The sequence below is a fragment of the Lichenostomus cassidix genome, chromosome 13, assembly GCF_008360975.1.
Source record: "Lichenostomus cassidix isolate B80296 chromosome 13, HeHo_3.0, whole genome shotgun sequence".
Classification (NCBI taxonomy): Eukaryota; Metazoa; Chordata; class Aves; order Passeriformes; family Meliphagidae; genus Lichenostomus; species Lichenostomus cassidix.
The window spans coordinates 15526638-15550529 of record NC_139494.1 but is presented as its reverse complement, the minus strand read 5'-3'; the positions used below and the strand labels follow the sequence as shown (position 1 = coordinate 15550529).

The 23892-nt window shown below is 42.8% G+C and overlaps 2 protein-coding genes across 8 annotated transcripts in view; one reads left to right on the top strand and one right to left on the bottom strand.

Moving 5' to 3' along the window:
* The window catches only part of SFXN1 (sideroflexin 1), a 20241-nt gene extending 5579 nt beyond the window's left edge, over positions 1-14662 (top strand). For 2 of the 6 annotated variants that reach the window (XM_085073976.1, XM_085073977.1), the window contains exons 3-13: positions 119-256; positions 2167-2341; positions 2940-3110; positions 3493-3591; positions 4895-4970; positions 5520-5605; positions 6830-6957; positions 7464-7513; positions 12528-12577; positions 13236-13283; positions 14548-14662. In XM_085073976.1, coding sequence (XP_084930102.1) covers positions 2178-2341; positions 2940-3110; positions 3493-3591; positions 4895-4970; positions 5520-5605; positions 6830-6957; positions 7464-7513; positions 12528-12577; positions 13236-13283; positions 14548-14644 — 969 coding nt within the window. In that variant the 5' untranslated portion in view covers positions 119-256; positions 2167-2177 and the 3' untranslated portion in view covers positions 14645-14662. Of the gene's footprint in view, positions 1-118; positions 257-2166; positions 2342-2939; positions 3111-3492; positions 3592-4894; positions 4971-5519; positions 5606-6829; positions 6958-7463; positions 7514-9168; positions 12503-12527; positions 12578-13235; positions 13284-14547 lie in introns of those variants that run through there. The other 4 variants (XM_085073973.1, XM_085073975.1, XM_085073979.1 and 1 more) reach the window with 3 other exon arrangements.
* Positions 13368-23826, bottom strand: KIF20A (kinesin family member 20A). Of its 2 annotated transcripts, none has more exons than XM_085073972.1 (19): positions 23808-23826; positions 23182-23354; positions 22642-22731; positions 22396-22515; positions 21810-21948; positions 21531-21718; positions 21296-21440; positions 20369-20569; positions 20027-20138; positions 19851-19922; positions 19432-19575; positions 19191-19356; positions 18762-18926; positions 18052-18191; positions 17853-17955; positions 16999-17206; positions 16521-16612; positions 16108-16245; positions 13368-15269 (listed from the first exon to the last, which is right to left on the bottom strand). In XM_085073972.1, exons 2-19 carry the CDS (start codon positions 23335-23337, stop codon positions 14997-14999), a joined length of 2652 nt encoding a protein of 883 aa, XP_084930098.1. In that variant the 5' UTR covers positions 23338-23354; positions 23808-23826; the 3' UTR covers positions 13368-14996. The 2 variants fall into 2 exon arrangements, with proteins under 2 accessions (XP_084930098.1, XP_084930097.1); XM_085073971.1 differs by lacking the exon at positions 23808-23826 and adding an exon at positions 23715-23801.
* Between the last annotated feature and the right edge of the window lie 66 nt (positions 23827-23892).

Below are 23892 nucleotides of genomic sequence, written 5' to 3'. Positions count from 1 at the left end.
TAATAGGGTCTAATAAGTCATGAGTAGCATCATACAGTCTCTTTAAAACAAGAGGTGGAGCTTTTGTTGTAAAAATATTCTGCTGGAAAACTTGTAAATTGGTATTGTTGGTTCCCAGGCCATTCTGCTGATCACGGACAGTTTATTGTCCTGCAGGATTCCCAGAGCTGCTCTCTAGCAGCAAACCCAGCCTGTGAGGTGCAGGAGGTTATTCCTCCCCAGTGCAATTTTTCTGCTGCATCAGTTTCCTGCCAAGGTACTAAATTCCATCAGCACTCCTGGGTCAAGGAGCACCAGAGCAGACACAGAGCAGATAAAGTGGGGAGGGGATGAAGACAGGATGTGAACGTGTTTAATCTTCTGTGTTCTGTGCATCCACCTTTTCTGATTGTTTCAGCCTGAAACAGTCCTTAGTTGAACCATGAAGCATCTGCAGTGAAGGCAGATCCTTAATGTTTAATTTCTTATTGCTAAGTGACTTGAGTTTGTGGGAGAGGAATCAGAGTTATATAAAGGGAGTTCACAGAGAGCCCAATAGTCTATATGCTGTGAATCAGTAAAAAGAAAGAACTAACCAGAATGAAAAGAAAGAAAAAAGCTATGTATGCACTGTTTTGTTCAGCATTCATTAGACAGCTTTAACCAGATTATCATAAGCTATCCTGAGCAGCTTTAATCTTTCTTAATGAAATGGATAATTTAGTTATAAAAATATTTACACTTGAACTTTCCTACAAATAAGGAACAAGAACAAGTTACCAGTCCTAATGTCCTGATTTTTATCTTTATTTTGGTGGGAAAGAGGGTTTGAATAAATGAGTGCACTCGCCTCCATACGGCTCTGCAAAACCAGCAGTTCCCATTTTAGACCAGAAGATGGACTGCTAATTCACAGCACAGCACTGTTCACAGGAGGGCATTTTTAATGGTAAAGGGAAAAGAAACTAGGAAGGGAAAAGAAACCTAAGGTGTATCTTCTGTTAAGATGCTGTGCGTGAGAAATCTGTTCTCCAAATCTGTCCTGAGTCTTTTTTCATTTCCATGGTCTGTGTTCATCCTGCAGCAGGCCTGGTTGAGGGATGTATCACCTGAAAATAATCCTACAAATAAACAGTGCTGTACAATAATGAATTTAACAGTGAGAGAAATGTGAGTGAAAGAAGGGAGAAAAGATTAGTTTCCCCTAGTGTACCACATTTATTAGCCTTCTGGTATCATAGAATCACAGAATGGTTTGTGTTGGAAGGGACCTTAAAGATAGTCTAAAATTGCATCTATCTTTATAAATATATGTTTGTATAGATCCAATTTCCTTCTGCCATTTGAACAAGCATTATTTGGAGGAGGATTTTTTTTAAGTGGTTGTTAAATATGTTGGAGAAATTTCTCTTAAGAAAGTTAAAATTTGTAGAGATTGTGCTATGAAGAGACTGTCTTTCTTTCATTAGGTGTTGAAGTGAACTTGGTCATCCTGAAGTAATTTTTACTTTTCTGGGCTTTGTGCCCCATAAATGCACAACTCTGTTAGTTCACTGTCCTTCATGTAGTTCTTCAACCATCTTTGAAGTATCATTAGGAGATCTGGTCATGTGTTCATAATGTGGCAAATTGTTGCATTATGTAATCTCTGTTTTGTTAAAACATGGATTTAGAGAAACAACATCTATTAAAATAAATTGGTGGGTTTGTGTTCCTAATTTTTGGGTTGTTTTGCTATGCCAGAGAAGTTAACTGGATTTTATTAAATATTTCATTTGTCACTGAATTTTATAGCACTTCAGGCATCTCTTGAAATAGTTGATTTCTCCTACCCTTCAATACATTATTTTCAACAAACAATAAGTCATCACTGAAGTTAAGCACTTTCTGGTTAGTATATTGTTGTTTAGTATGTCTCCTTATTAATAAATTCCTATACTTCCTTTGCATCTGCCTCATCCTGAGGTATTTGTACAAATGTAATAAATAACATATAAATGTTTTGGGGCATTGGATACAGAAGCATTTCTGTAGACTTGCCCCTTTAAACCTCAGTTCTGCAAATGGTTGGGTGTTTGTTCTCTGGGTTTTTTACTCTAAAAGTGGCCACTTTTCATCTTGCAGATTATAGATACAGTAGGAAATGAGTGGAATTTTGAATTGCAAATGTTGATATTTTCTTGGCAGAGCTTTTGAAGATGTCAGCAGATATACCATTAAATATTAATATCAAGGAGCCCCGATGGGATCAAAGCACTTTCGTTGGACGAGCCAATCACTTCTTCACTGTAACAGACCCCAGGAATATTTTGTTATCCGATGCCAAACTGGAAAATGCAAGAAAAATTGTGCATGATTACAGGTATGACATTGACTACTTGTACTGCTGGCCCAAGAGTCCATGTCAATGATAAGTACATGGTGATATATTTAAAAGGAAGTACTTGAAACACTGTTCATTGCAGCACTTCTCATTCCTACTTCAGAGCCTACTTGAAACCCTTTTCTTTTTTTATCCAATTTGCTAATGGATGGGGAAGTTACGCCTCTGTTTAAGGCTCTGAAACACAGAAGTGCCTAATTATGAAAATAGTTAATATGACAACAAAGCTTAAAACTTCCTCTTATGTGTAGCACTGTTTGGAGCAAGGGAATTCTTAAATGCTCACAGGATGAATTTTCAAAATTTCACACTAAGGACTCCAGAGATTTTGGCTCTACATTTTAGCTCTAAAATATAGAACAGGTTTGAGTAAATAGATTTAGCCAACATAACCACTGCTGGGAGTTTGAATTCTTTTTATTTCGCCAGTCCATTTAAGAGCTGAAGAATCTGTGAGTCTCAATTAACTTAGGGTGAACATCACCAAATCCGCAGTTGCCACATTGCTCATGGGAGTTTGCAGCATTTTATAACATTTGTGCCTTTTGCTGTTGTCTTGTTTTTCAACTGTCCCAAGACAAGGTATTGTGGCACCTGGCTTGACAGAAGATGAGTTGTGGAGAGCAAAATACATCTATGATTCAGCCTTTCACCCAGACACTGGGGAGAAGATGTTCGTGATTGGCCGAATGTCTGCCCAGGTCCCCATGAACATGACTATCACAGGCTGTATGATGACCTTTTACAGGTGAGTGGTGGCAATATAGCACATAAAACATCTCCCTGCATGTTAGGGAAATGAAAATCAAGAATAGGAATCAAACCCTCAGCACTGCCTCCTGATAACTGCTTGTTCTGTTATGATCTATAACACCTAGAGAAGCTCTGTACATATTCTTTGCTTTATTATCCAGATTCAAAACTAGGTGATTTTTCAGTTCTTCTTCTAGAAGAACTCTTTATTTTCAGGTCAGTATCTCACTGACTGTATTGTTTCATTTAAATAAGCAAGAACCTTTGCATGGCTACTGTTTGCACTGGCTGTTCTTGATTTGCCATCATTTTTCTGTTCTGTTGATTCAACTGTGGGTTTAGTAATAAAAATAATTGTAATTGTTTCTCTTTTCCAGAACAACACCAGCAGTGCTTTTCTGGCAGTGGGTCAACCAGTCCTTCAATGCTGTAGTAAATTACACCAACAGGAGTGGGGATGCCCCAATCACTGTCAGGTCAGGCCCTGAACCATAGAATTCTGATGAGTTTAAAAGTCGCTCTGTGATGTACTTGAACATGATTGGGAATTAAAGTTTGAGGAGAGACAGGGATCGGTTTTTCCACCTATCTTAATTATTAATTAGATATGCACAGATGAGAAGTCTGAGAATAGCAGAGGTGAGAACTCCCTTTCTGCTGTTAAAGACAAGCCTGAGCACTTTGATCATGAGCACTTAACAGGGCAGGACTTAATGTTGCAGGTCTCAGTCAACCATTTGCAAGTTCCTCATCAGTTTGGTGTCATACCAGGATATTTCTAAGCTGATATTTTGTGGGAGCCTTCAGTTGTGTCTCTGTGCCACCTTCTCAGTGTCAGCACACACCACACTGAGGGCTCATTTACAAAAAGAGATTCCTTCAACTGGTCTGTGCTTCTGTCTACTTGATGGCTAAAAAAGAGGCTAAATAGATGCAGAAAACAAGAAATCTTATACTGGAAGAGGGGAAACTTAGGTTGGATAAACAGGAAAAATATCTCCTGTGAGGGCAGTGAGGTCCTGGCACAGGGTGCCCAGAGAAGCTGTGGCTGCCCCTGGATCCCTGGAAGTGTCCAAGGCCAGGCTGGACAGGGCTTGGAGCACCCTGGGATAGTGGAAGGTGTCCCTGCCCATGGCAGGGGATGGAATGGGAAGTATTTTAAGGTCCCTCCCAACCCAAACCATTCTGGGATTCTATGAATAGAAAACTGGAATTGCAGTGCTTGACTTTCTGGTTTTGGGGCTGACTTGCTTAAAGATGTCTGGGAGCAAAGTATGGATTCAAGCACATGCAGACACCTCCTAGCTGGGAAGTATGTAAAGTGTGGTTTGGGGCAGGTTGGGTTGGATTTGAGTGTTTGCAGCATAGCTGGTCTGTGTTTATGGGTTTGGTATGGTTGGTTTTAATTACTATTACAGACATGGCCTTGGAAATCCAAACTGATTTTACTAGGTAAAGCAATTAGGAAATCAAATAAGAGCTAATCCTTCAAGGTGTTCGTTCAGACACATGAGAAAATGCTGAACAGGCAGCAATGCACAACCAGCAAAACCTGATTCAGTATTACAACGTGGCTTGAATATGATTTTTACTGCTAGTGAAATAAAAGTGTTTAATTTAGTGTCCCATTTAGATCTTCCATCTCCACCTTATTGCAGTAGCACAAAGAAGTCTTCTTAACTTTGGTGGGGGGCATAACTGCATGTGTGAAATGTAATTATTTTTCAAAGTGACATGAATGTAGCTGTGCATGTTTAAACATTTTCATTTCTGTTTCAGCCAGCTGGGAACAGCCTATGTTTCTGCCACCACAGGTGCTGTCGCAACAGCCTTAGGACTTAATTCACTAGCAAAGGTATTGCTGGGTGTTTTTCCATTCTTGCTAAACTGTGGTGTTCTGTGAGAAGCTCAGAGCTCATTTCTCCTCTGGTGAGTCTGTGTTGTGCACAGCTCCCACTCTGGGGTTCTAATGGCTACTCCTTTCTTTAGATCCCAACCTTATTTTTTCCCCATGGAGATGTGTTTATACAAATCTGTCAAACAGCCTATGTTTGGTTCATGCAAACTCTGTCTAATAAGGTGCCTTTTTTCCAGTTTCTTTTTCACATCTCAAGGCATCTAATAGTGCTTAAAATTTAATTTGAGTTGTGACTCCACTTTCCTGTGATGCTACTAAATTCAAAATGGTTTTGCCACTGTCCTGCCACTGCTCACTCTGGAGAGAAGCATTTATGATTTACTTCTTGTTTGACTCTTGTTCTCTGCCCCACCAGTGAGTTTGCACTGACTTTTAATATAAAGGAAATAAGTCTCATCTATCATTAGCACATGAAGCATTTCAGTAAAGACAATGATTATGTACATTTTTATTTTCCTTCTTTTCCCCTCTCTGTGTGTTTCACAGCGCGTCTCACCTCTTATAGGGAGGTTTGTTCCTTTTGCTGCTGTTGCTTCTGCCAACTGCATCAATATTCCACTAATGAGACAAAGGTAGGAAGAAGAACAAAGATCACTCATGCTAGAAGAAAAGATGTTGTTGAGTTTGTAAATCAGCAGGTTACTAAATAAAGCACATTTTATATCTTTAGCTTGTTTCAGAACCTTGCAAAAACCTCATGCATCAGGTTTTGACTGGTTGTTTGTAACAGGTATAAAATAGAACATGCTCTTCTCTTCAGATAAATATCCAAAGAGTTCTTCAGTCTTGGATCTCAAACCAATTACTGGTTCCTTCAAAACTTTGATCACATGGACCTTTGAATACCAGCTACACTTTGGAAAAACACAGTCATTTCAAAAATGGTGCTTCAAATCCCACCTGCAGAACTTAGTCATAGAAGTCAGGCTCTGCAGTTCTGTTTAATCATCGAGGTGACAAAAATACACAGTTTGTCAGAAACAAACTTTTTTTGTGTTGTGATTTGACTGGGAATAAGAGTAGCAGGGGAAAGCAAATTAAAAGCATCCTATTAAAGCACAGTGTTATGGGCAGAAAAGGGAATATTTGGAGTTTGTATTTACAGTGCAAGTTGATCTCTAGTAGTATTTTATCTGTTATAAAATCTGAAGAGAAGAATAAAGGCAGCCCTCACACTACCTGCTGCTCTCTCTGCTTCTCCCAGTGTGAGTTTACCACCTAACCCTGCTCTTGAGCAAAAGATCTAATAGAGAATAATGCAGTTACAGAAACATCATTTGGTTTGTGCTTCCTTTTATTCTTTCAAGTATATTTTTTGAGGTTGAAATGACAACTCAGTGCCGGGGGGGATTTTCACAGAGCCTTCTGTTTTATCACATTGAAAATAATATTCCCGTATTCTATGAGCTGTCTGTCAGGTAGGACAGACTCCACTTCCAGAGCAGTCAAAGAAATTGCACTTTCTGAATTGCTTTGTGAATTGACCTCTCCCTTCTGTGGGACACAGAAGAAGCACATCTTTTTTTCTCCCCCCTTAGAGTGCTGTGACCAGACTGAAGCAGCAGTTTGCTGTTACAGATATTCAGTTGGTAATTTCTCAGCATATTTTTCGTTAGTCTTTCTCTGCCTTTTGGACTTTTTTTGTGCCAAAGAGTGTTATAAACAGACCAACTTAGAAAATAAAACACGTAATTGTTATAATTGACAATTGTAAGGGACAAAGATGACAAAAAAAAACAGTGAATAAATAAATTCACATCCATCACTGCTTTATTTTTTCCCCCCTTATTCAACAGGGAACTCAAGTTTGGAATTCCTGTCACGGATGAGAATGGAAACAGACTGGGTGATTCATCCAAAGCAGCTCAGCAGGCAATCACCCAGGTGGTGATATCCAGGATTCTGATGGCTTCTCCTGGCATGGGTAAGGATAAATCCTGATTATCAGTTCCTGCAGTGAGAGAGAGCTTCGGTTCTAGTCAAGTGATTTTCCTCAGGGGCCAAATTACCTTACAGTTCTTACAGTCCCCCAGGCAGTGTTTGTCTTTCTGGTAAGAACCTCTCTGGGGAATTGTGGAAACATCCCCACTGTGTTGCTCTGAAGTGCAGCAGGAAAGCTCCTGGGATGTTTGTGCTGCAACGATACAGATAGCAAAGGAATGGGAGCAAATTCCACTTGCCTGGAATTGGTTTGGGTGCTCTGCCAGTGCCAAATTCCTGAGCTCAGGTTTAGTTCCATGTGAAATTGCAAGTTTTGCTTATTGGGAGAATTTACCTCTGTAAATACCAATGCAGTTGGCAATGTGAAATGAAAACTGAGTGAATGACAAAAGGCTGTGAAAATTGTGTTATGGTATCAGCTCAGCCAAACAAAATGAAAACAAAGTGCCTTTTTCTCCAAGGTTAATGCCTTTTTTATCTTATTTTCAGCAATTCCTCCTTTCATAATGAATACATTGGAAAAGAAAGCCTTTTTGAAGGTTAGTCTTAGATAATCTATCTATATGTTTTTCATATCCTAAGTTAATATTTTAATGAGTTTCAAATACTTTCCGAATCTTCATATTTGCCTCCCAAACACTGTGGGAGGACATCCCTGCAGAACTTGCTTTACAGCTGTCACTTCCTTTCTCCCTTTCTTAGAGATAACTTGGTTCTTTTTATCACAGTGTAAGGTAACATTGAGAAAATAGGAACATTTTTGTTACTGTTATAATTGTTCTTAAAGTGCACAGTTCCTCCTGTGAAGTAAACCTTCCATGTAGTGAGTCTTGGAACAGAGTTTACTAGGAAAAAAATGAACATTTTAATAATGCTGTTTTTTTCAAGATAGCAATAAAGAGGTTTTGCTTAGCTGCTGTAGTAGCAATCTGAGTTTGGAAACAAAAATGATGGTAAAAATGTCTTTTAAAAACGATCCTTTAACATTTGCTGTATGTAAAGTGCAGGGTAGCCATAGAATGGACATTCTTCATCAAAGATTGCTTATTTCCTATATTATTTTTATGCTAATGTAGTGTGAAGTCAAACCCTTGGTGTTGGTAAATCCATAACCTACAACAACATTATGCAATATGTGTGCATGAGAGGGTAAAGAGCAGTAATGGAATTAGTTACAGGGTTGTCTAACACAAGGGAAATAATATTCAGGTGAAGAACTCTGGAACTCTTTAGTTCTTTACCAGTAAAGGGAGTTTCATCCTCACTGCTGATATCACTGATTTAATTACTTGGTAGCTCCAGGCAAAGCCTGTGCCTTTGAGAACCTCCCAAGAAGTCTAAGAAAATCTGTCTCCTTCCTGACACAGAAAAATAAGGGAAAAAACACATGGTCTGAGTCTCCAGTCTCTCCCTTGGAAAAGTTTTTGTGGGGACAGGGAGGACAAGCAGGGGAAGATTTTGTTTAGAATGGTTTTGTTTGTCTAAGATAAAGGTTTCTAAAGTATTTAAATTTTATCTCTTACTATTTCTGCCCTTCATATCTCTTGTGCAGGGTGAGATTATCCAGTTAGACACTCCATTTGAAAGTGTTTCTGTATTTATAAAATAAAGTCAGGAACAGATTGCCAGGGGTAGTTGTGGCTGCCCCATCCCTGGAAGTGTTCAAGGCCAGGTTGGACAGGGCTTGGAACAGCCTTGGGGTAGCAAAGAGGGTGGAACTGGATGATCTTTAAAGTCCCTTCCAACCCAAACCATTCTATGATTATCTTGCAATTTTAAAACTTTTTTTTTTTTTCCCTAAAGTGCTTTGGTTCCCTCCTACTTGTTAACAGAAAACATTCTTGCTCAGAGTGTAAAAACAGGAAATGTGTCATTTGAGTTTTAGGGTAAAAATCAGTGTGTGCTGCTTTTATCTCCTGGAAGAAGTGAGCCTGCAGGGCATCCAAACACACCACAACTTGTGATACTGTGATGTTCTTGAGAATGTATTGCCTGGAAAATTAACCCTTGTTTAAAAAAAAATAGAGAAAAATTATTTTATATGTATTTGACATGTGAGGAAATGTCACAAATGCTATCAACTCAGGTGGAAATACATTTATGAAGAATTTTCAGCAATCCTCAGGGTCTGGAGACAAATACCTGCTGGTTTTGTGTGCTGTAATCAACCTAAAGGGTGTTGTGAATTTTTCAGATCAGCAAAAATGAGCGATTTCTGCAGTGACTACTCAGTGGTCTCTGGTACCATCCTGACCGTTTATGCTCACCTGTCCTCTCCCTCAGAGCCTGAATCCAGGTGAAACACTGCTCTGCAGGTAGTCAGTGGTAACACCTGCTAGAGATTAGTATTAAACCCATTAAGGAATGAGCTGCATTTTTAACAAGCAGCTTCTGCATGTCCTCGTGGAGTTTCAGAAGCACCATCCCATCCCAGCACTCCAACACCATCCCCACACTGCTTTACTAACTCACTACCCTCAGCCTTTGCTTCACTACCACTCTTGGAAATAATTCCTGACTGCTTGCCAAAGCCCATTAAGCAACACACAAGGCCAAAAGATAAGCAAATGGTTGTGAAATGATAAAAGAAAATAGCTGGCCTGCAGTAAAACAGAGAGAGGAAAATGTTCCTGGAGTGTTGGTCTCAGAGGAGCCTGTCATCCTCTGATATTTGGAATAAGATGTAGGTCATGTAGCACTGCTCATCCCCCGCATTCCCACAGTGTTTTGCACTAAGGCATGAGTGTGAATTAACAACATTCCCAAAAATTATTGCTAGAAAATGCCTCAAGAATGTTCTTAGAACACAAGCACATATTTACTTTTCCAAAAAGAAGTTGCCTTGAGAAAGTATTTTCATCTGTAGATATGTTTTGCCGTAGGTTTCAGGAGCAGCCTTGGGGCCTTTTTATGTAATTATGCAGCATAGCAGTAATTGATTAGGCTGCATAGTGTCTATTTGCATTATCCCTGCTGCCATACTCCTGACCAGCTCCGTGCAGAACCAAGTTATTTGACCTGCTACAGCAGGAGGATCCATAAACAACCTTGCCCGGAGGGTTTATAGATGTTACTTACAGGTAACTTTCCAAAAAAATTGGTTTTTTCCATAGAAACTTACGAAAATTCCAATCAACACTAAAGTTTTCATTTGTATTTCTACTCTTACAGCTTTAGCTAGAGTTTCTGTACAGTTCTGCATATTGTATTAACATCCAAGTTGATTCTAGAAGTTTCCTCATTTATCCTTGAAACAAGCTCCTTGAGGTCTTTTAATCTGCCACCAAAATCTGTATTCCAAACCGTTACAAAACCAAAACAGAGAGCCTTTTTCTCCAAGCATTGTTCTTGAATGGCTTATGCCCTGAAGTCCTCCATGCATTCCTAATTTCACTGTCATTTCATTTATTTATTTTTTTGAAAACAGGCATAGCTGGCCTGGGAAAGCTGACAAATTTTTAGATCCAGCAAAGAAAGGATGCAGAGAAAAGCTGATTCTCCTTATGGCTTTTGTTTGCTTAATTATCATTTCTCCATTTTCTCTGTTTGCACTAACCACTAAAATGTCATAAAGACATCTGGAAATTAAATCCTAATTCATTGGAAACTGCCTTCTTCCGGAGTGAAATGATAGTTCTCTAACACAATGAATTCTTCTGCTCTGCATTGTAGTTTCTCCATTTTCTCTCTTTGTGGGGGTGTGCAGCCTGCATTTGAGTTTTGTTTTATTATTTTACGTTGTTCCCTGGGCAACTCCCAGTTTTTAATTTTGACCTCCCCGAGTTACTTTTTCCTCTCCGTCTTTCTGGGTTAGTGCAGCCTGGTAACATTCTTGAAAAATAAAGGCTGTAATTCAGATGAAGTTGGCAAAAAATGTTCCAGCACATAAACTCAATGTTCTTTGTAGAGTCTGTATTGGACAACTCTCTCTCAGATCAGTAATTAACTCTGCCCATTTATTCCTCTCAGGACACCTTCCAACAGCCTTTTCAGTTATGAAATTGTATTTGGGGCTTTTCTGTTAGGTACCTTGGGTCTCACACTCCCACTGCAATGCACAGCATCCCTGTCCCTCCCTTCTCCTCAGAGACAGTGCTGAGTTTGGCTTGTGTTCACCACCTCTTGGCATGGACTCCCCCAGGGTATGAAATGTAAAGCATTTGGAGGGAATTTATCTCAGCTGAGGGTCAAATTAAGGTGTTTAGGGAATGCCAGAACAGCAAAGCTCTGCTGCCTTCACTCTTTACCCTTCGTGCTGTCGTTGTCTGTTCCCATTTGTTATCTATTGTTGCAGGATATTGCTGAATTGCACAGTTCTTCCTGCACTCATTTCTGGATTACAGATTGACTCCAGGAAAGAAAGATTAAAGAGAAGAGAAGCAATCTTCCACATTGTTTCTTCTCCCTCAGGCTCTGGAGAAATTTCATGCCACACAAGCTGATTTTCCCTCCCTCACTCCTGAGCTTTTCCTCCTGAGCTTTCTACATTTCCTTTGTCCATTTCTACTCTCAAATAGTGCCCAGCTTTTGTTCACCATTTCCCCCTCTAACTTCTGTATCTTGAGAAATTGCTCCTGCAGAAACAAACATCACCTTCATTGAAAACATCATCCACTGTTATCAAGTGATTTTTGCCTTGTGAGCCATTTGTTTTTAAATCCCCTATGTGTTCTCATGGCAGCTGTGCATGTCCTGCCCTTAGTGTAGCAAGAGGCAGCAGTGTCCAGTGACCAGGTCTAGGTTTACTTCATGAGTAATGAATTTCAACTAAAATTCTACCAATGAGGGGGAATGGATTCCTATATAATTTTAAAGCCTGCAAAAAAAAAATCCTTGGCATATATTTAAGTTCTGCAAAAGTTACAGAATAATGAGGAATATGTTAAAAATGCATCCATGGGATATGTGTTGCTTTCTCAGCTTTGTTTTGCCAATCCTTCAACCCTTTTTTCCTTCAATAAAAGGGGAACTCTTGCAGAACTGGAGTGTTGTTACAAGGACAAGTTCCTGCACATCACTGGAAATCATATGACAGGAGAAAGAGCCAAGAGAGGCAGATTTACATTGTGACTTGACATCTCCCTTATTTATGGCTGGTGGCTCCAGTTGCAGGTTAAAACCATTTGAAGGGAAGGAACTGTAACCAGACCAAGCTCATCCTTGGAATGCCTGGGCAAATTCCCTGTGCCCTTGAGAGGTGTGGCAGCACCACTCCGAATTTCAGCTCTGTTGCTGCTGAGGGCTTGTGGGAATCAAAGAAAAGTCCCAGGATCAGGTCCTAAGTCAAAGAGCCAAGCACTTATTGGAATTGCTAAGGGACGCTTGCTCAGGATCACAGGGTGCATTGATGCACTGGGAATTTCCTTACTGCTTTCCAAAGGGATTTGGCTCTCAAACTGGAGCCCAGCATGAAGCCACACTGCTCAGGGTTTTGCCTTCACATCCAGGAGTCTTTTAGGTGCAATCTGGCTCTTGCAAAACAAGAATTCCAGGAAAGGGGGAAGCAGGAAGGAAAGATTCCATAATCACTCTGTGCGGTTTTATTTTCAACAGAGATTTCCTTGGATGAGTGCTCCCATTCAAGTTGGATTAGTTGGAATCTGGTAAGTGGTTTCTTTGGGTTGGGTCTGCTATCTTAAGAGATAGTTGTTGGGGTTTTGAGAAAGTAGCAATATTTTTTTTTTTTAAGGAAAAAAGGCGGAGAGAGTTAATGAGGGCACAGCAGTTATTTCCATCTCTGTAACTGATAAAATACCACGTTAAAAAAGCCATTAGCAGGGAAGAAGCTGCCAAGAAAAGCAGAGGGAGGGAGAAAGGGAGTGGCAAAAAAAGGAATGTGGCAGTTTGATTAGAAAAGATGCTTTGGCTGCTACCTCTAAAGAGTCAGTGGAATCACATCCTGGAGGTTGATGAATTCTTGAAACATTTGGTTAAAAGGGCTTAATTAGCAGTGTTCTAGCATTTTCTGTTGTCCTGCCGTTTCACCCATGTGAAACACTGTCAGGTCATCAAATGGTAATTTTAGACACATTTGGGAGCATGCACTTGATACATTTAGTGCTATGTGTAGGTAAATGATTTCGTAAAGTGAAATTTCACCTCACATCATTTCACAATGCAGTGAGAAATAAGTTACATAGCACTTTGTGGAACTTTACCTCACTGTGTACAAAAAAAAGTTTTTTACCTAAATCATGCATAAGATTTTTGTATTCTCCTTTAGCACCCTAAATATTGTAAACCTGGTTTTGTCTCCTCTAGTCTGGTGTTTGCAACTCCCCTGTGTTGTGCACTGTTTCCTCAGAAAAGGTGGGTACTGCTGTTAATGATTCTCACTTTAATGTAACTCCAGATCCATTCATAGTACTGCACACAGACACAAACAAGAGGTCATTGCCTGCTCAAGCACAGTTTTAATTCCCATATAACAAAGGTGATAAACAAGAGAATATACAGAAAAGTAATAACTATGTTATTCAGCAGTAATATATAATAGTAGTTTACAAACCCCAGCAGCACAAGATGAGTTCTATACAATATATTCATGTCCAGTAAGGTTATGGATGCACTAAATACAGTCAGTGCCATTTTCAGCTGGAAACTCTAAGTTATAGAGAACAGCATTGAACTATATGTGCTTACTTGTAACTTGATTAATATTTCTCCAGACTTTTTCATCATACAGAAATAGCTCAGTACTGAAAGCTGTCTTAGAAACAATATTCATTTTAGCTGAAATCATTATGAAATCTGAATGAGTTACTTAACAAAAAACTTAGCTCAATCTGGTATGAAGTATGGACAGGGCCTTAAATTCAGCTGTCCCTCTCATTTTAATAGTGGTTGTCTAAACTCAGCAAGCTGCCAGATGTAGCTTAAACAGTCCAAGCTTGAGCTGAGTCCATTAAAATACTGAACAACTAAGGCAGCTTTTGACTTCCAGAAAACAATACCCAATTCTCAGTGTTGTTTGAGTACAACAAAGCTGTCTGACACCCTCTGTCTCCTAGGACAGAGAACTGTGGTAAACAAGTGTCACTAGGCTACCTGGAGATGACTTGACAAACCAACCCAGCACACATGGTACAGTTCTTGATTTCAACCAGGGCTCTCCAGTTCAGCAAAAGATTAGACCTTGAACTGCGTTCAGGAAATTGCAGCTGTTCAAATGACCTGGCAGCTTAATTCACTTTACTGTGAACCAGCTCTCATAAAAACAAACCTTTTATGCAACTAATCTGGTAGTAAGTTAAATAGGCAAATACATTATGTTGAATAAAAACACATTTAGAAAGGTAAGTTTCTATTGCCAGCAACAACATGAGCAACAAAGTGGATCCTTAACCTCATGGTAGTAACAACAGCCATTTCCTGACTCCATAGACTATCCCACTGCCCTTGGAGCAGGGATTCATTTGCCCTGGCCTGCGAGCCTGCTTCCTTTTTAAGATGCTTAAAAAAGGATCTTAAAGTTCTTTTGAGGATGCAGGAAGTTTAACCAGATGCATTGTCCATCTTATTTTACATTCTGGTGCTTGTTTGATGTAACCCCTTTACTGTTTCTTTTGCTCAGTTCTATGTCGGTATCGCGCTTGGAGCCAGAATTGCAAGCCAAGATCCGCGAGAACAACCCTGGCCTAGAACGTGTATACTTTAATAAAGGATTGTAATTCAAGGAAGGCAAAGTATCTTTCAAGGAGAAACTTGTGAACTTATTTTTGAATTGTGTGCCAACACAGACAAGAACTCGCCTTTATCTTGTCCTTTTGTCAAACAAGTTTGATCATCTGCATTATTTTACGGTGGAAGACTCTCTTCAGTTTAGTGTTTAAATTACATAAGGTCACTTTGTCCACTTTGGTATTGATTGAAAGTTTAAACATACATACCCAGAGATGTTTACATAAGCTCTCAAGCAACTACAATAACCATAAACAAGTGCACAATGAAAACCAGATGCTATTATATTGGATTTGCCACCTGCTCCAGTAATAGCAGGGCAGGGGACCTGCTTCAGAAAAGTCACAGAGCAACTGAACGAAGTTGCCACCCTCTAGCAGCCACAGAACGGGTGGCTGAACGTGTCAGGATGTTGTGCAGGAAGGGCTTTTTGCCAGGAGGCTGATTAGGCTGGAGGTTTTCCCTGTTGGCACAGAAACGTTTCTTCAGGGTGGATGTTGGCGGGGCCTGCAGTTTCTGCACAGTGTGGTACTGCTCAGCAATGCAGGCTGCCTTCTTGCGCAGGTCCAGCTTCACCAGCATCATGTTGTTCTGCAGCTCTGCCAGGGTTTGGTCCTGAGGAAGGCAAGGCAATATATGTTTGTATAAAATCATAGAAAGAAAAGCCCATCCCTAATTGGAACAGACCTTAAAAGATCCTCTTGTTCCCTGTTGTGGACCAGGACAGTTTTTACAAGATCAGCTTGCTCCAAACCCTGTCCAACCTGGCCTTAAACATTTCTAGGGATGGAACAGCCACAACTTCTCTGGGCACTGTGTTTTCAGTGCTTCAGCATCCTCACAGTAAAGAATTGTTTCCGAATATCTAGTCTAAACCTCAGTTTGAAGCTATTCCCCATTGTCATTCTCTGCTCTTATAAAAAGTCCCTCTCCAGCTTTCTTGTGGGCTCCCATCAGGTACTCTGACAAGTTGTCTTAACTCCCTAGTTACTGTGAACTGAGGAAGATAAACTGCCTTTTGCCAAAATTCACTAACTGTTGTGCTAAATAAGACCATGCATAAAAGCTTCTATTGTCAACAGTGTAGCAGTTCAGTAACAAATAGGAACAGTAAGGGTGGGACAAAGCTGACTCCATCCTGCTGTAACTATGCTGCCATAGCGACTGTGATCAAGTGGCTGAGGAAATGAGAGCTCTGAATTCTCCTACTTTAAGTGCAGGCTGCCAGTTAACTGAACAGGAGTAATTTAGGTCTTCTTTGGAGAGGTAAATACACAACTGACTCAGCCATTGAAAAAAGTCAGCAATAGAACTCCCTTCACACAATAGCATGTACTAGCAAAGAAGTCATTTTTATTTGCAGCAGCGAGAACTTTGGTTACTCTAATTACGGAAAAGCACACAGACTAAACCTCTCTCCCCCATGCAATCCACAACAAAGCAGACACATCACCTGTCTAGCCAGGATGTCATCACAGGTGCCCAGGGCTTCTCGCAGCTTCCCTGCCCCTGTGCTGTGGCAGCATGCCCGCTCTGCAGACTGGAGAGACGCCCCGATTTTTTGTAACTCTGAACGTAGCAATCTGACATTCTAGAAGAGAGATTTAAGGCAACAGCTGGTTTTGGCACTGCTCTGCCAACAAAGCCACTCCAAGGCAATTCAGACGTGCAGCACTGAGGGAAGATCCCATCTGAGTTATTACAAATGCTACAACCTTCAGTAACTTTCTCCAGTAAGTTCAACAAACCCCTTTTCAACTTCAACCATTTGTTAAAAACCTGGAAACAGCAGCCCCAAACACTGCTTAAGATGGCAACCACTTTGCCCTGCAAACATTCTTTTCTGTAACACAGAGTTGGAGTTACCTTTTGTCCATCCTCCAGCTTCCTGTCTACATCCATAGTAATGGGTTTGGCAGAGGGAGGTGGCTCCACTAATTTCTGGTACTTTCGCAGCTCTAGGGACAGACAAAAAGTAGTGAGCAGCAGGACATTGATCAGCTTTCAGAATTCCTGAAGTTCAGGACTTCCCTTGAGACAAGCTGCCACAGGCAAGCTAAGAAGAGCTTTTGAGTTTGTGCAGAAAGGCACAAACATTCCAGGCTTCTTCCATTCATTTAGACAAAGGGACTTAAGAATTTGAATGGAAAGATTATCCTGCCCTAAGGTACATTTTCTATTGAAAATTAAGTGAAACTCTCCATCCAGCACATTATTCCTGTCACCTACAACTCAAAGTGTTTTCAGGGTGTCCGAATACAATGTAATGTTGAAGAAGGTCTCTCTAACCCTGCACAGCGATCTCCCAGCACAGTTCAGAACTGGTGCAGCATCACTGCCATACCTGCAGTCGCAGTATTTAGCTCCTTTTGACACTGCTCCAGCCTGGCTTTGGTGTCTGCCAGCTCCTGCTGCAGAGCAGACGAGCTGGGAGCTCGCCTGGATCGACGTGCTCCTTGCTCTGAGCCCTTTCGCTTGGTTTCCATCCTCTCCAGATTTTGTTTGGTCTGCTCCAAAGCAGCTTTGAGCTCCAAAATCTCTTCATCACGCTCCTGAGAAAGGAAGTTCATTCAGATATTCAATAAGATTTTCTTAGCACAGCGTCTGAAACTTTCTGTTTCAGAAAGAAATTCCTGGAGAATTTCTCAATCCCACACTTTGCACATTAAACTCAGCCTTTAAGGTCATTTAAATGAGTGCAGTAAACCCATTTCCTGGGACGTAAACCACTTTTTTACAGGCTTTAAAGAAAAAGGATTGTTTTGACAGTTGACATCTTCAGAGCCATCTACAACAAGTCTCAGAGGTCACTCAAATGCCATGGGCATGAAAATATGGACAGGCCCATACCCATCATCACAACTAAGAGCAAGAAGAGAAATTCACACAATTGTGTGGATCTGAAGAGACTAAATCAAGTCACTAGTGAAAAGAGTGAGGTGGGGAGAGAATCATGTTGAACAAATAGAGGAGTCAGGATGGTTGTACATTAGCTTCCAGATGGAGTGTTCAAAATCAGGAAGCCTAGTGGGCTACATCAAGTAGGAGACAAGAAGCAAAAATTGTGGATCAAGTGATGAAATAATATGACCAAAAATACTTCAGAAAGCAAAATCTTTCAGTTCACATAAAAATCTTCCTGGGCTCGAGTACCAAGAGTCCCCTACCACTGATGTCATTTCATTGCTGTGAACAAACCTGCATCTTCTCCTGGTAGTGGTCAGTCACTAACTCCTTCAGGATGGCCATTTTTTCCTCACATGCTTCCTCCAGCTGCTCTCTCTGAGTATCCACATGTTGGCTACAAAGAGAACAACCAATTCCATGTCAGGATCTGGCAGCTCTTGGTGCTGCAGCTCACCCTGAGCAGAGGGAAGGAGATGAGCACAGGCTGTACCTCCACCACTGCTCTCTCTCTTGCATGCGCTCCAGCATCTCGTTGCAGATCTCCTCACGCAGGTGCACCTCGAGCTGCAGCCTCTTCTGCCGCTCCTGCAACAGCAGCTCTCGTGCAGCTTCAACTGCATGCAGCAAGTCCTGCAAGAGGAACACAGCTCCACTGCCCACACTGCACAACAGAGTTAAGATCTGGAATAAACTAAGTGATCCTATGACTGCAGTGATCTAGGTTTGAGATTTTCATCACTTGGAAAGAGAAGTTGCCAGGGTTTGCTACCTTTGACACATGGCAGCTTGAGTCTCTGTAGGGATGTGACTTCATCTTGATCTTTCAGTTATCTCTGCTGCCTGCTTTGAGTATCTAGGAAATTTGATTCTTTTTTCTCAGTTTAGCCTCCTGTTCTGCATGTTTTCTGATCTCTAGATTTCCCTTGAAGAGAAGGAATTGTAGGTCTGCACCTGCACTCTTACTATCACTATTCAACAGATGACCAAATGTTTCCAAATTAAGCATGTGTGTCAGATTTAGACCCACTGTGGAGTGTTTTTGTCATGGATTCCAAATTTCCTGAGTTCTGTATCCTTCTGAGGTTCTCTGTCATCTCTCTTGGCACAGTGCTGAGCTCCAATCCCAGCTCCCAGGCCAAAGCTAACAGTCATGTCCTTGACCTTCCATCCATAAAGGCTGTAAAACAAATCACAACCCACCTTCTTCTCATACATGGAAACATCTTCCTCATCCTCAGTGTCTTCTTCTGATTCCACATCTTCCTCTGGCTCTGCCTCTGGACCCTGGCTGGCTCGCCTCTTGTGCTCTTTGATGATGGATTGTAAGGTTGGAAGTCCCAGCTTTGTGGGAGGTGCCTGAACAAGCTGAAGGGGAAAAGACCATCAATCACCAGTCTGCATAGCCTGGAAGTTGTGCAGTCTTTAAACACAGCCCCTCTCTGCAACCTTCAGCCCTTTTAGTTTAGCAGCATCTGGAAATACTCTGGAGGTAATAACCACTGGAGAAGCATAGGGAAGACTTGCAAGTGTGCCCCCTTCTCCTTGTGGTGAAAAGGCACCCATTCCCACAGAAGCAGGAGAAACCTGAGGCACCCTGACCATGCCACGATCCTGGTGTGTGCTACTCACCTGGCTGGCAATGGCTGAGAACTTGGCTACGTGCAGAGTCTCATCATAGGTGGATGCACACTGGTTGATGTTGACGATCATGCAGGAGCGCCCGCGCCCCGTGAAGAAGCCCTGGAACACGCGGGTCAGTTTGCTGTCCCGGAACGGAACTACTGCCTGCTTCATCCTGTGGGAGAGACACAAGTGAGCTGGGAAAGCAAAAAAACCCCCACAGCCTCCCTCTGGAGGTGTGCATGCTCACTTGGCCTGCTGGTTCTGGCGGAGGGCGGCGATGCAGCGGCCCAGGGTGTGCAGGGAGGTGTTGATGTTGTTGGCTTCTTTCATTCGGTCCCCACTTTTCTGGTCCTTGCAGCGCTCAGACCCTGCCAGGTCACACAGGGATAACCTGAGGGAAACACAGGTGATATTCACATGACCTGCTGGGTTTGTCCTGCCATATCCAGGTTTACAGCTCAGATACCCGGCAGTCATATTTCCAGTTTCCCCATAAGGGCACACTCCCCAAACTCCTGTCAGCTCCAAGACTTAGCATTGGGAGCATTTACTCCTTCCAAGTACTTTCAACACCACCTTCATCAAGGTATTTCCCATACCCCAGGCCCTCAATAGAAGAGACAGGGTGTGAGACCACACCCAAATTCTAGAGAATGTGAAACTTACTCGCTGATTTTTGGAACAACTTCACTGCCGCCTCTTTGCAAGTGCAGAATGCGAATGGAGAATACACTGTGACTGTAAAGAAACATGTCGATTTAAAAAAAAAAAAAAAAGAAATGCAACCTTTAAAAGCCCCTCAGAATTGTATTTCTGCCTAAACGACCCCTCCCCCTTCAGACCTACGACTGGAGTTCTGGTTCATGTGGGTGCTAGCAAAACTCTGGTTTTTCCGACCCAGTTTCAGGAGCTTCCAGGCCTCATCAGCATCGCGGACATTGATCCAGTTCAGATCTGGAAAGCAAGCATGCATTGGGCACGGCAGTTAGGAGACTGGCAGAAAACTGATCTCAAGCCCAATTTCACCACTGCGTATCCTTGACATTAACAAAATTGACAATCTCTTAATGCAGATGTCAGAGATCTCTGTGAGGCTCTCCAGCACATCACTAGCAAGCCATCCACCCACTCAGCCCTAAAACCTTCCTGGCAGGCCATTAAACCTCTCTTCCAGGTAAACCTACCTTTCACATAGGGGTTGCCAGTCTGGTCCTCGCAGAGCCGCAGGGTTTGCCGCTTGCGGTTCTGCCCAGGTAGAGCTGGTTCTAACAGGTCATAGATTAACTCATTGTAAATCTCAAAGAAGGAGACCCAGATGGAGAACTGCACATCTCCTTTGCTAGTGAGTGAAATGCGATCCAAGTCAGCCCAGCAAGGGCCCAGTTCTGGGGAAAAAGAGAAAAAAAAGGAAAACAAATCATGACTGCAGCTTTTCATGGGTCTAACTGGAATGGTTTAGCTCTAGAGCTACTTTCTTCAGCAGGGAAATCTACCCCAGAGACAAGTCCTTCTATTTACCTCCTCCCATTTTTATCTACTCTAATGCCTGTCCTCAGTGAGACAGCCTGAAGTTTCCTTTAACAGTATTATCTGTTCTGTATAAGGATTTTTATATACTCAGTTTTGACTCCAGAATTACAGGATATTTAAAGCATGAACTCCTTCCCAGCGTAAGTGAAGTTCTAGTCCTTGTTATCACTCCATGCTTCTGGATACCTAAGCCACTGATAGTTCCTGGGAATGATAGTCAGGGCACAAGTGCTCAGTGCAGCCTGTCACTTTGGCATCCTGCTTCCCAGCAGTCCCCATCTCACAGCAATCAGCTGCTCAATAACCACATTCCTTGAATGAAGTGAATGAGTGTCAAGTAATGTTTCATTTCACAAGGCTTGTTTATGCAATGACAAATTCTTCTGCTATTAGCCAAATATATGCACAGAGTTCTTCTGATGTGACATCCATATCTTTCAAAAGGAAAATCTATGAGGCTACAGTACCTTTGCTCCCTTACCCACAACACAGCATCCAAATAGCCATCACCCTTTCTTTCCCCATCCTCCAGCAATGGAGTGTGGAGTAGTACACAACACCAAATATGCTTCCAAGCATACCTTCTGTCTGACTGAGGTCTGAACGGTTGGTGAGTTGGCTGGATGAAGAGAGACCAGCAACTCCACTATCAAAACTGCCACTGGTGGTGGCCTGGAGCTGAGATTCAGCACTGCGACTCCTCTTCAGTGGCGTTAGCAGCTCCTCCTTGAAGGAAACCAAGAACAGGAGCACACAGGTAGCATGGCAACATCCCTTACCTCTTGCTATTGAATCCCCCAGAAGCCCCATGCTTACCTCCCAGAGACCCCCCTGCAGCATCATCTGCTTCTTGGTCTCCTCCTGCTGCACCTGCCTGCTGTCCAGCCAGGTCACCTCATTGGACAGGGCAGGCTTCAGGTCCATGGCCTGGTACAGCCGGTCCCCCACACTGTTGAAGATGGTTGCCAAGGAGCGAGGCAGAATCCCCCCATCCTGGTTGGTGCCTGGAGCAGAACAGCAGCAAAGCTGAGGATTCACAAACAAGAGAGGAGACAATTCTCTCAACAGGCCCTTAACACCTGATGCTTTCCTTACCCTGGATTGTGTGAGTCTTCCCGGAATTGGTGATGCCATAGGTGTAAACCAGACAGTTCTGCCCACTCAGCACATCCTTTACCACCTGCTTCATTGTCTCATCAAAGAACAATTTCTGCCCCACGTCTGGTCCAAAGATCTGCAAACAAGATGCATGAAAAATAGCTTCATGTAGGTCTTTGATATCCTTTGCTGACGGTTTTTCAAGGGATAGTACATAGTCCTTTGTTCTCTGTACTAGCCATGAGTAAAAAACCCACCAGGAATTCCAGCTGAGTTCCCTACGAAAACAGGCTGTTCATTTGTTTAATCCAGTAACATCTTGGATCACTGCAGCCCCTAGTCTGTTTAGAGCCTCATGGACAAGAGTTTGCCATTTGCTGCCAAAAAAAAAGTTGTCAGAAACAGCTTAGAAAAATAAAGACTAAGAAAACAGCAACTAAAACCTGAAGTAGAAAGGATTGTATGAAACTGCGGAATTCAGGCAGCGCCTTGGGATCAGTGGGTATGAATAAGACTTTTCAAGCTGCAAGGGTAATTTAAGCTCAAATCACTTCCAGATGGATTGTTTGTCCCAGCTACCTACCCGGGTGAAGGAGAATCTGTGCACTGCTTGTCCCACTCCCCGTTCCGTGCTCCGCATGGTGAAGGAATTCTTAGGAGCTTTTAGAATAAGGGTTTCTGAGTTCTCAATGCAGACACAGCCCTAAAGAACACATAAAACCCATCGTTGCAGCGGCTTACAAGAGGCCAGAGGACAGACAGCAAAGGACAACAGCATCTCCCAGCAGGCACACAGCATGCTCAGAGCCTGCTTTGTTCAGTGTCTCACCTGGTCTTCCCCTTTTTCCACTTCCGTAGATTTCAGAGGTCGAACTCTCAGGTAGACCTTTAATTTTCCATTATTGTCTTCAGCTACAGCCTGCAAGAATCAGCACAAGTTAAACATGGCAGCCAGAGAGGCAGCACACAACCCCCCATGGGAGCACTTAACAGGAACCACAGTATGGAACACACATGTTGGCTCTGCCTGCTAGTGCTTAGGAACTTCTCTAGTTTCAAAATCACCAGCAATGCCAGAAGCTTTCTCAGGCATTTCCGAGCACACCATCACCCCAAACCCACATGCATAGTGGTTTATCTAATGAGTCAGACCTGACACTGAAACCAAGCATCATTCCAAGAGGCACTTGCTCAGAGTGCTCTTCACAGCCCACTATTCTAACAGGAACTGCTCCCCTACAACACAGCATTTTGTTCCTGCCTCTTCTGAAAGTCTCTGTTACTTCTGCATCACATCACCTTTGTACAGACACCACCAGCCACGAGTGAAAGACCCGCCCTGTTTGTGACAGAAGAGCTCCAACCTCACCTGAGAGTGCTCCAGGTGTGGGGAGATGGCAGAGAACTCTGACAGCAGGTCCTTGCGCACATCAGCCCCAAACCCCGCGGCTGTGGACTCGAGCACGGGGGAGGCTGCAGCCTCATCGTCAGAAAACAGCCCTGGGGAGGCAAGTGCTTGTGCCATGGTGTCTCACACAGCTCCTGGGGAGAAAAGGACACAGGACACGGTGATGTTATAGCAACCCAAGCTTTGCTCCCCATACATACAACCCACTGCCACATCCATCAATCCCCACAAACATAGATTCCCACGTGGAGCCCTCCCTACTCACAGGATGTTGCCGCAAATGGGCACACACACAAACGCCCAACCACCACCCAGGACCCCAAACCCACCCCCTAGACACACGGACACCACGCGGGACCCCTCCACACACACACACAGACCACCTCTACGCGCCTTTAACACACAATACAAAACATACCCAGCGCACACACCAACGACCACACAGGACACTCCCCCACCCGCCCCACCACCACGCGGAGCCTGGCCGCACGCACAGGGAAGCGCAGCAACCACCGCCGACCGCCCCTCAGGCCGCCCCAGCCCCGCTGCCCCTCACGCCGCCCTCGCTGACGGTCGGCGTTTCAAACCTCGCCGCCCGCGCGCTCCGCCAATGGGAGCACCGCGCCCCGCAGCCAATCAGCGCCAGCCGCTTGGGCACGGGGGGCGGGGCCC

Bases quoted from the DNA above. Each gene is read 5' to 3' on its own strand.
- KIF20A (XM_085073972.1), bottom strand. From the start codon at position 23,337: ATGGCACAAGCACTTGCCTCCCCAGGGCTGTTTTCTGACGATGAGGCT. The intron at 21,441-21,530 runs GTAAGCATGGGG...GTTTCCTTCAAG, and splicing joins TGCAGGGGGGTCTCTGGGAG to GAGGAGCTGCTAACGCCACT. The intron at 20,570-21,295 runs GTATGCTTGGAA...CTTTTTCCCCAG, and splicing joins AGACCTCAGTCAGACAGAAG to AACTGGGCCCTTGCTGGGCT.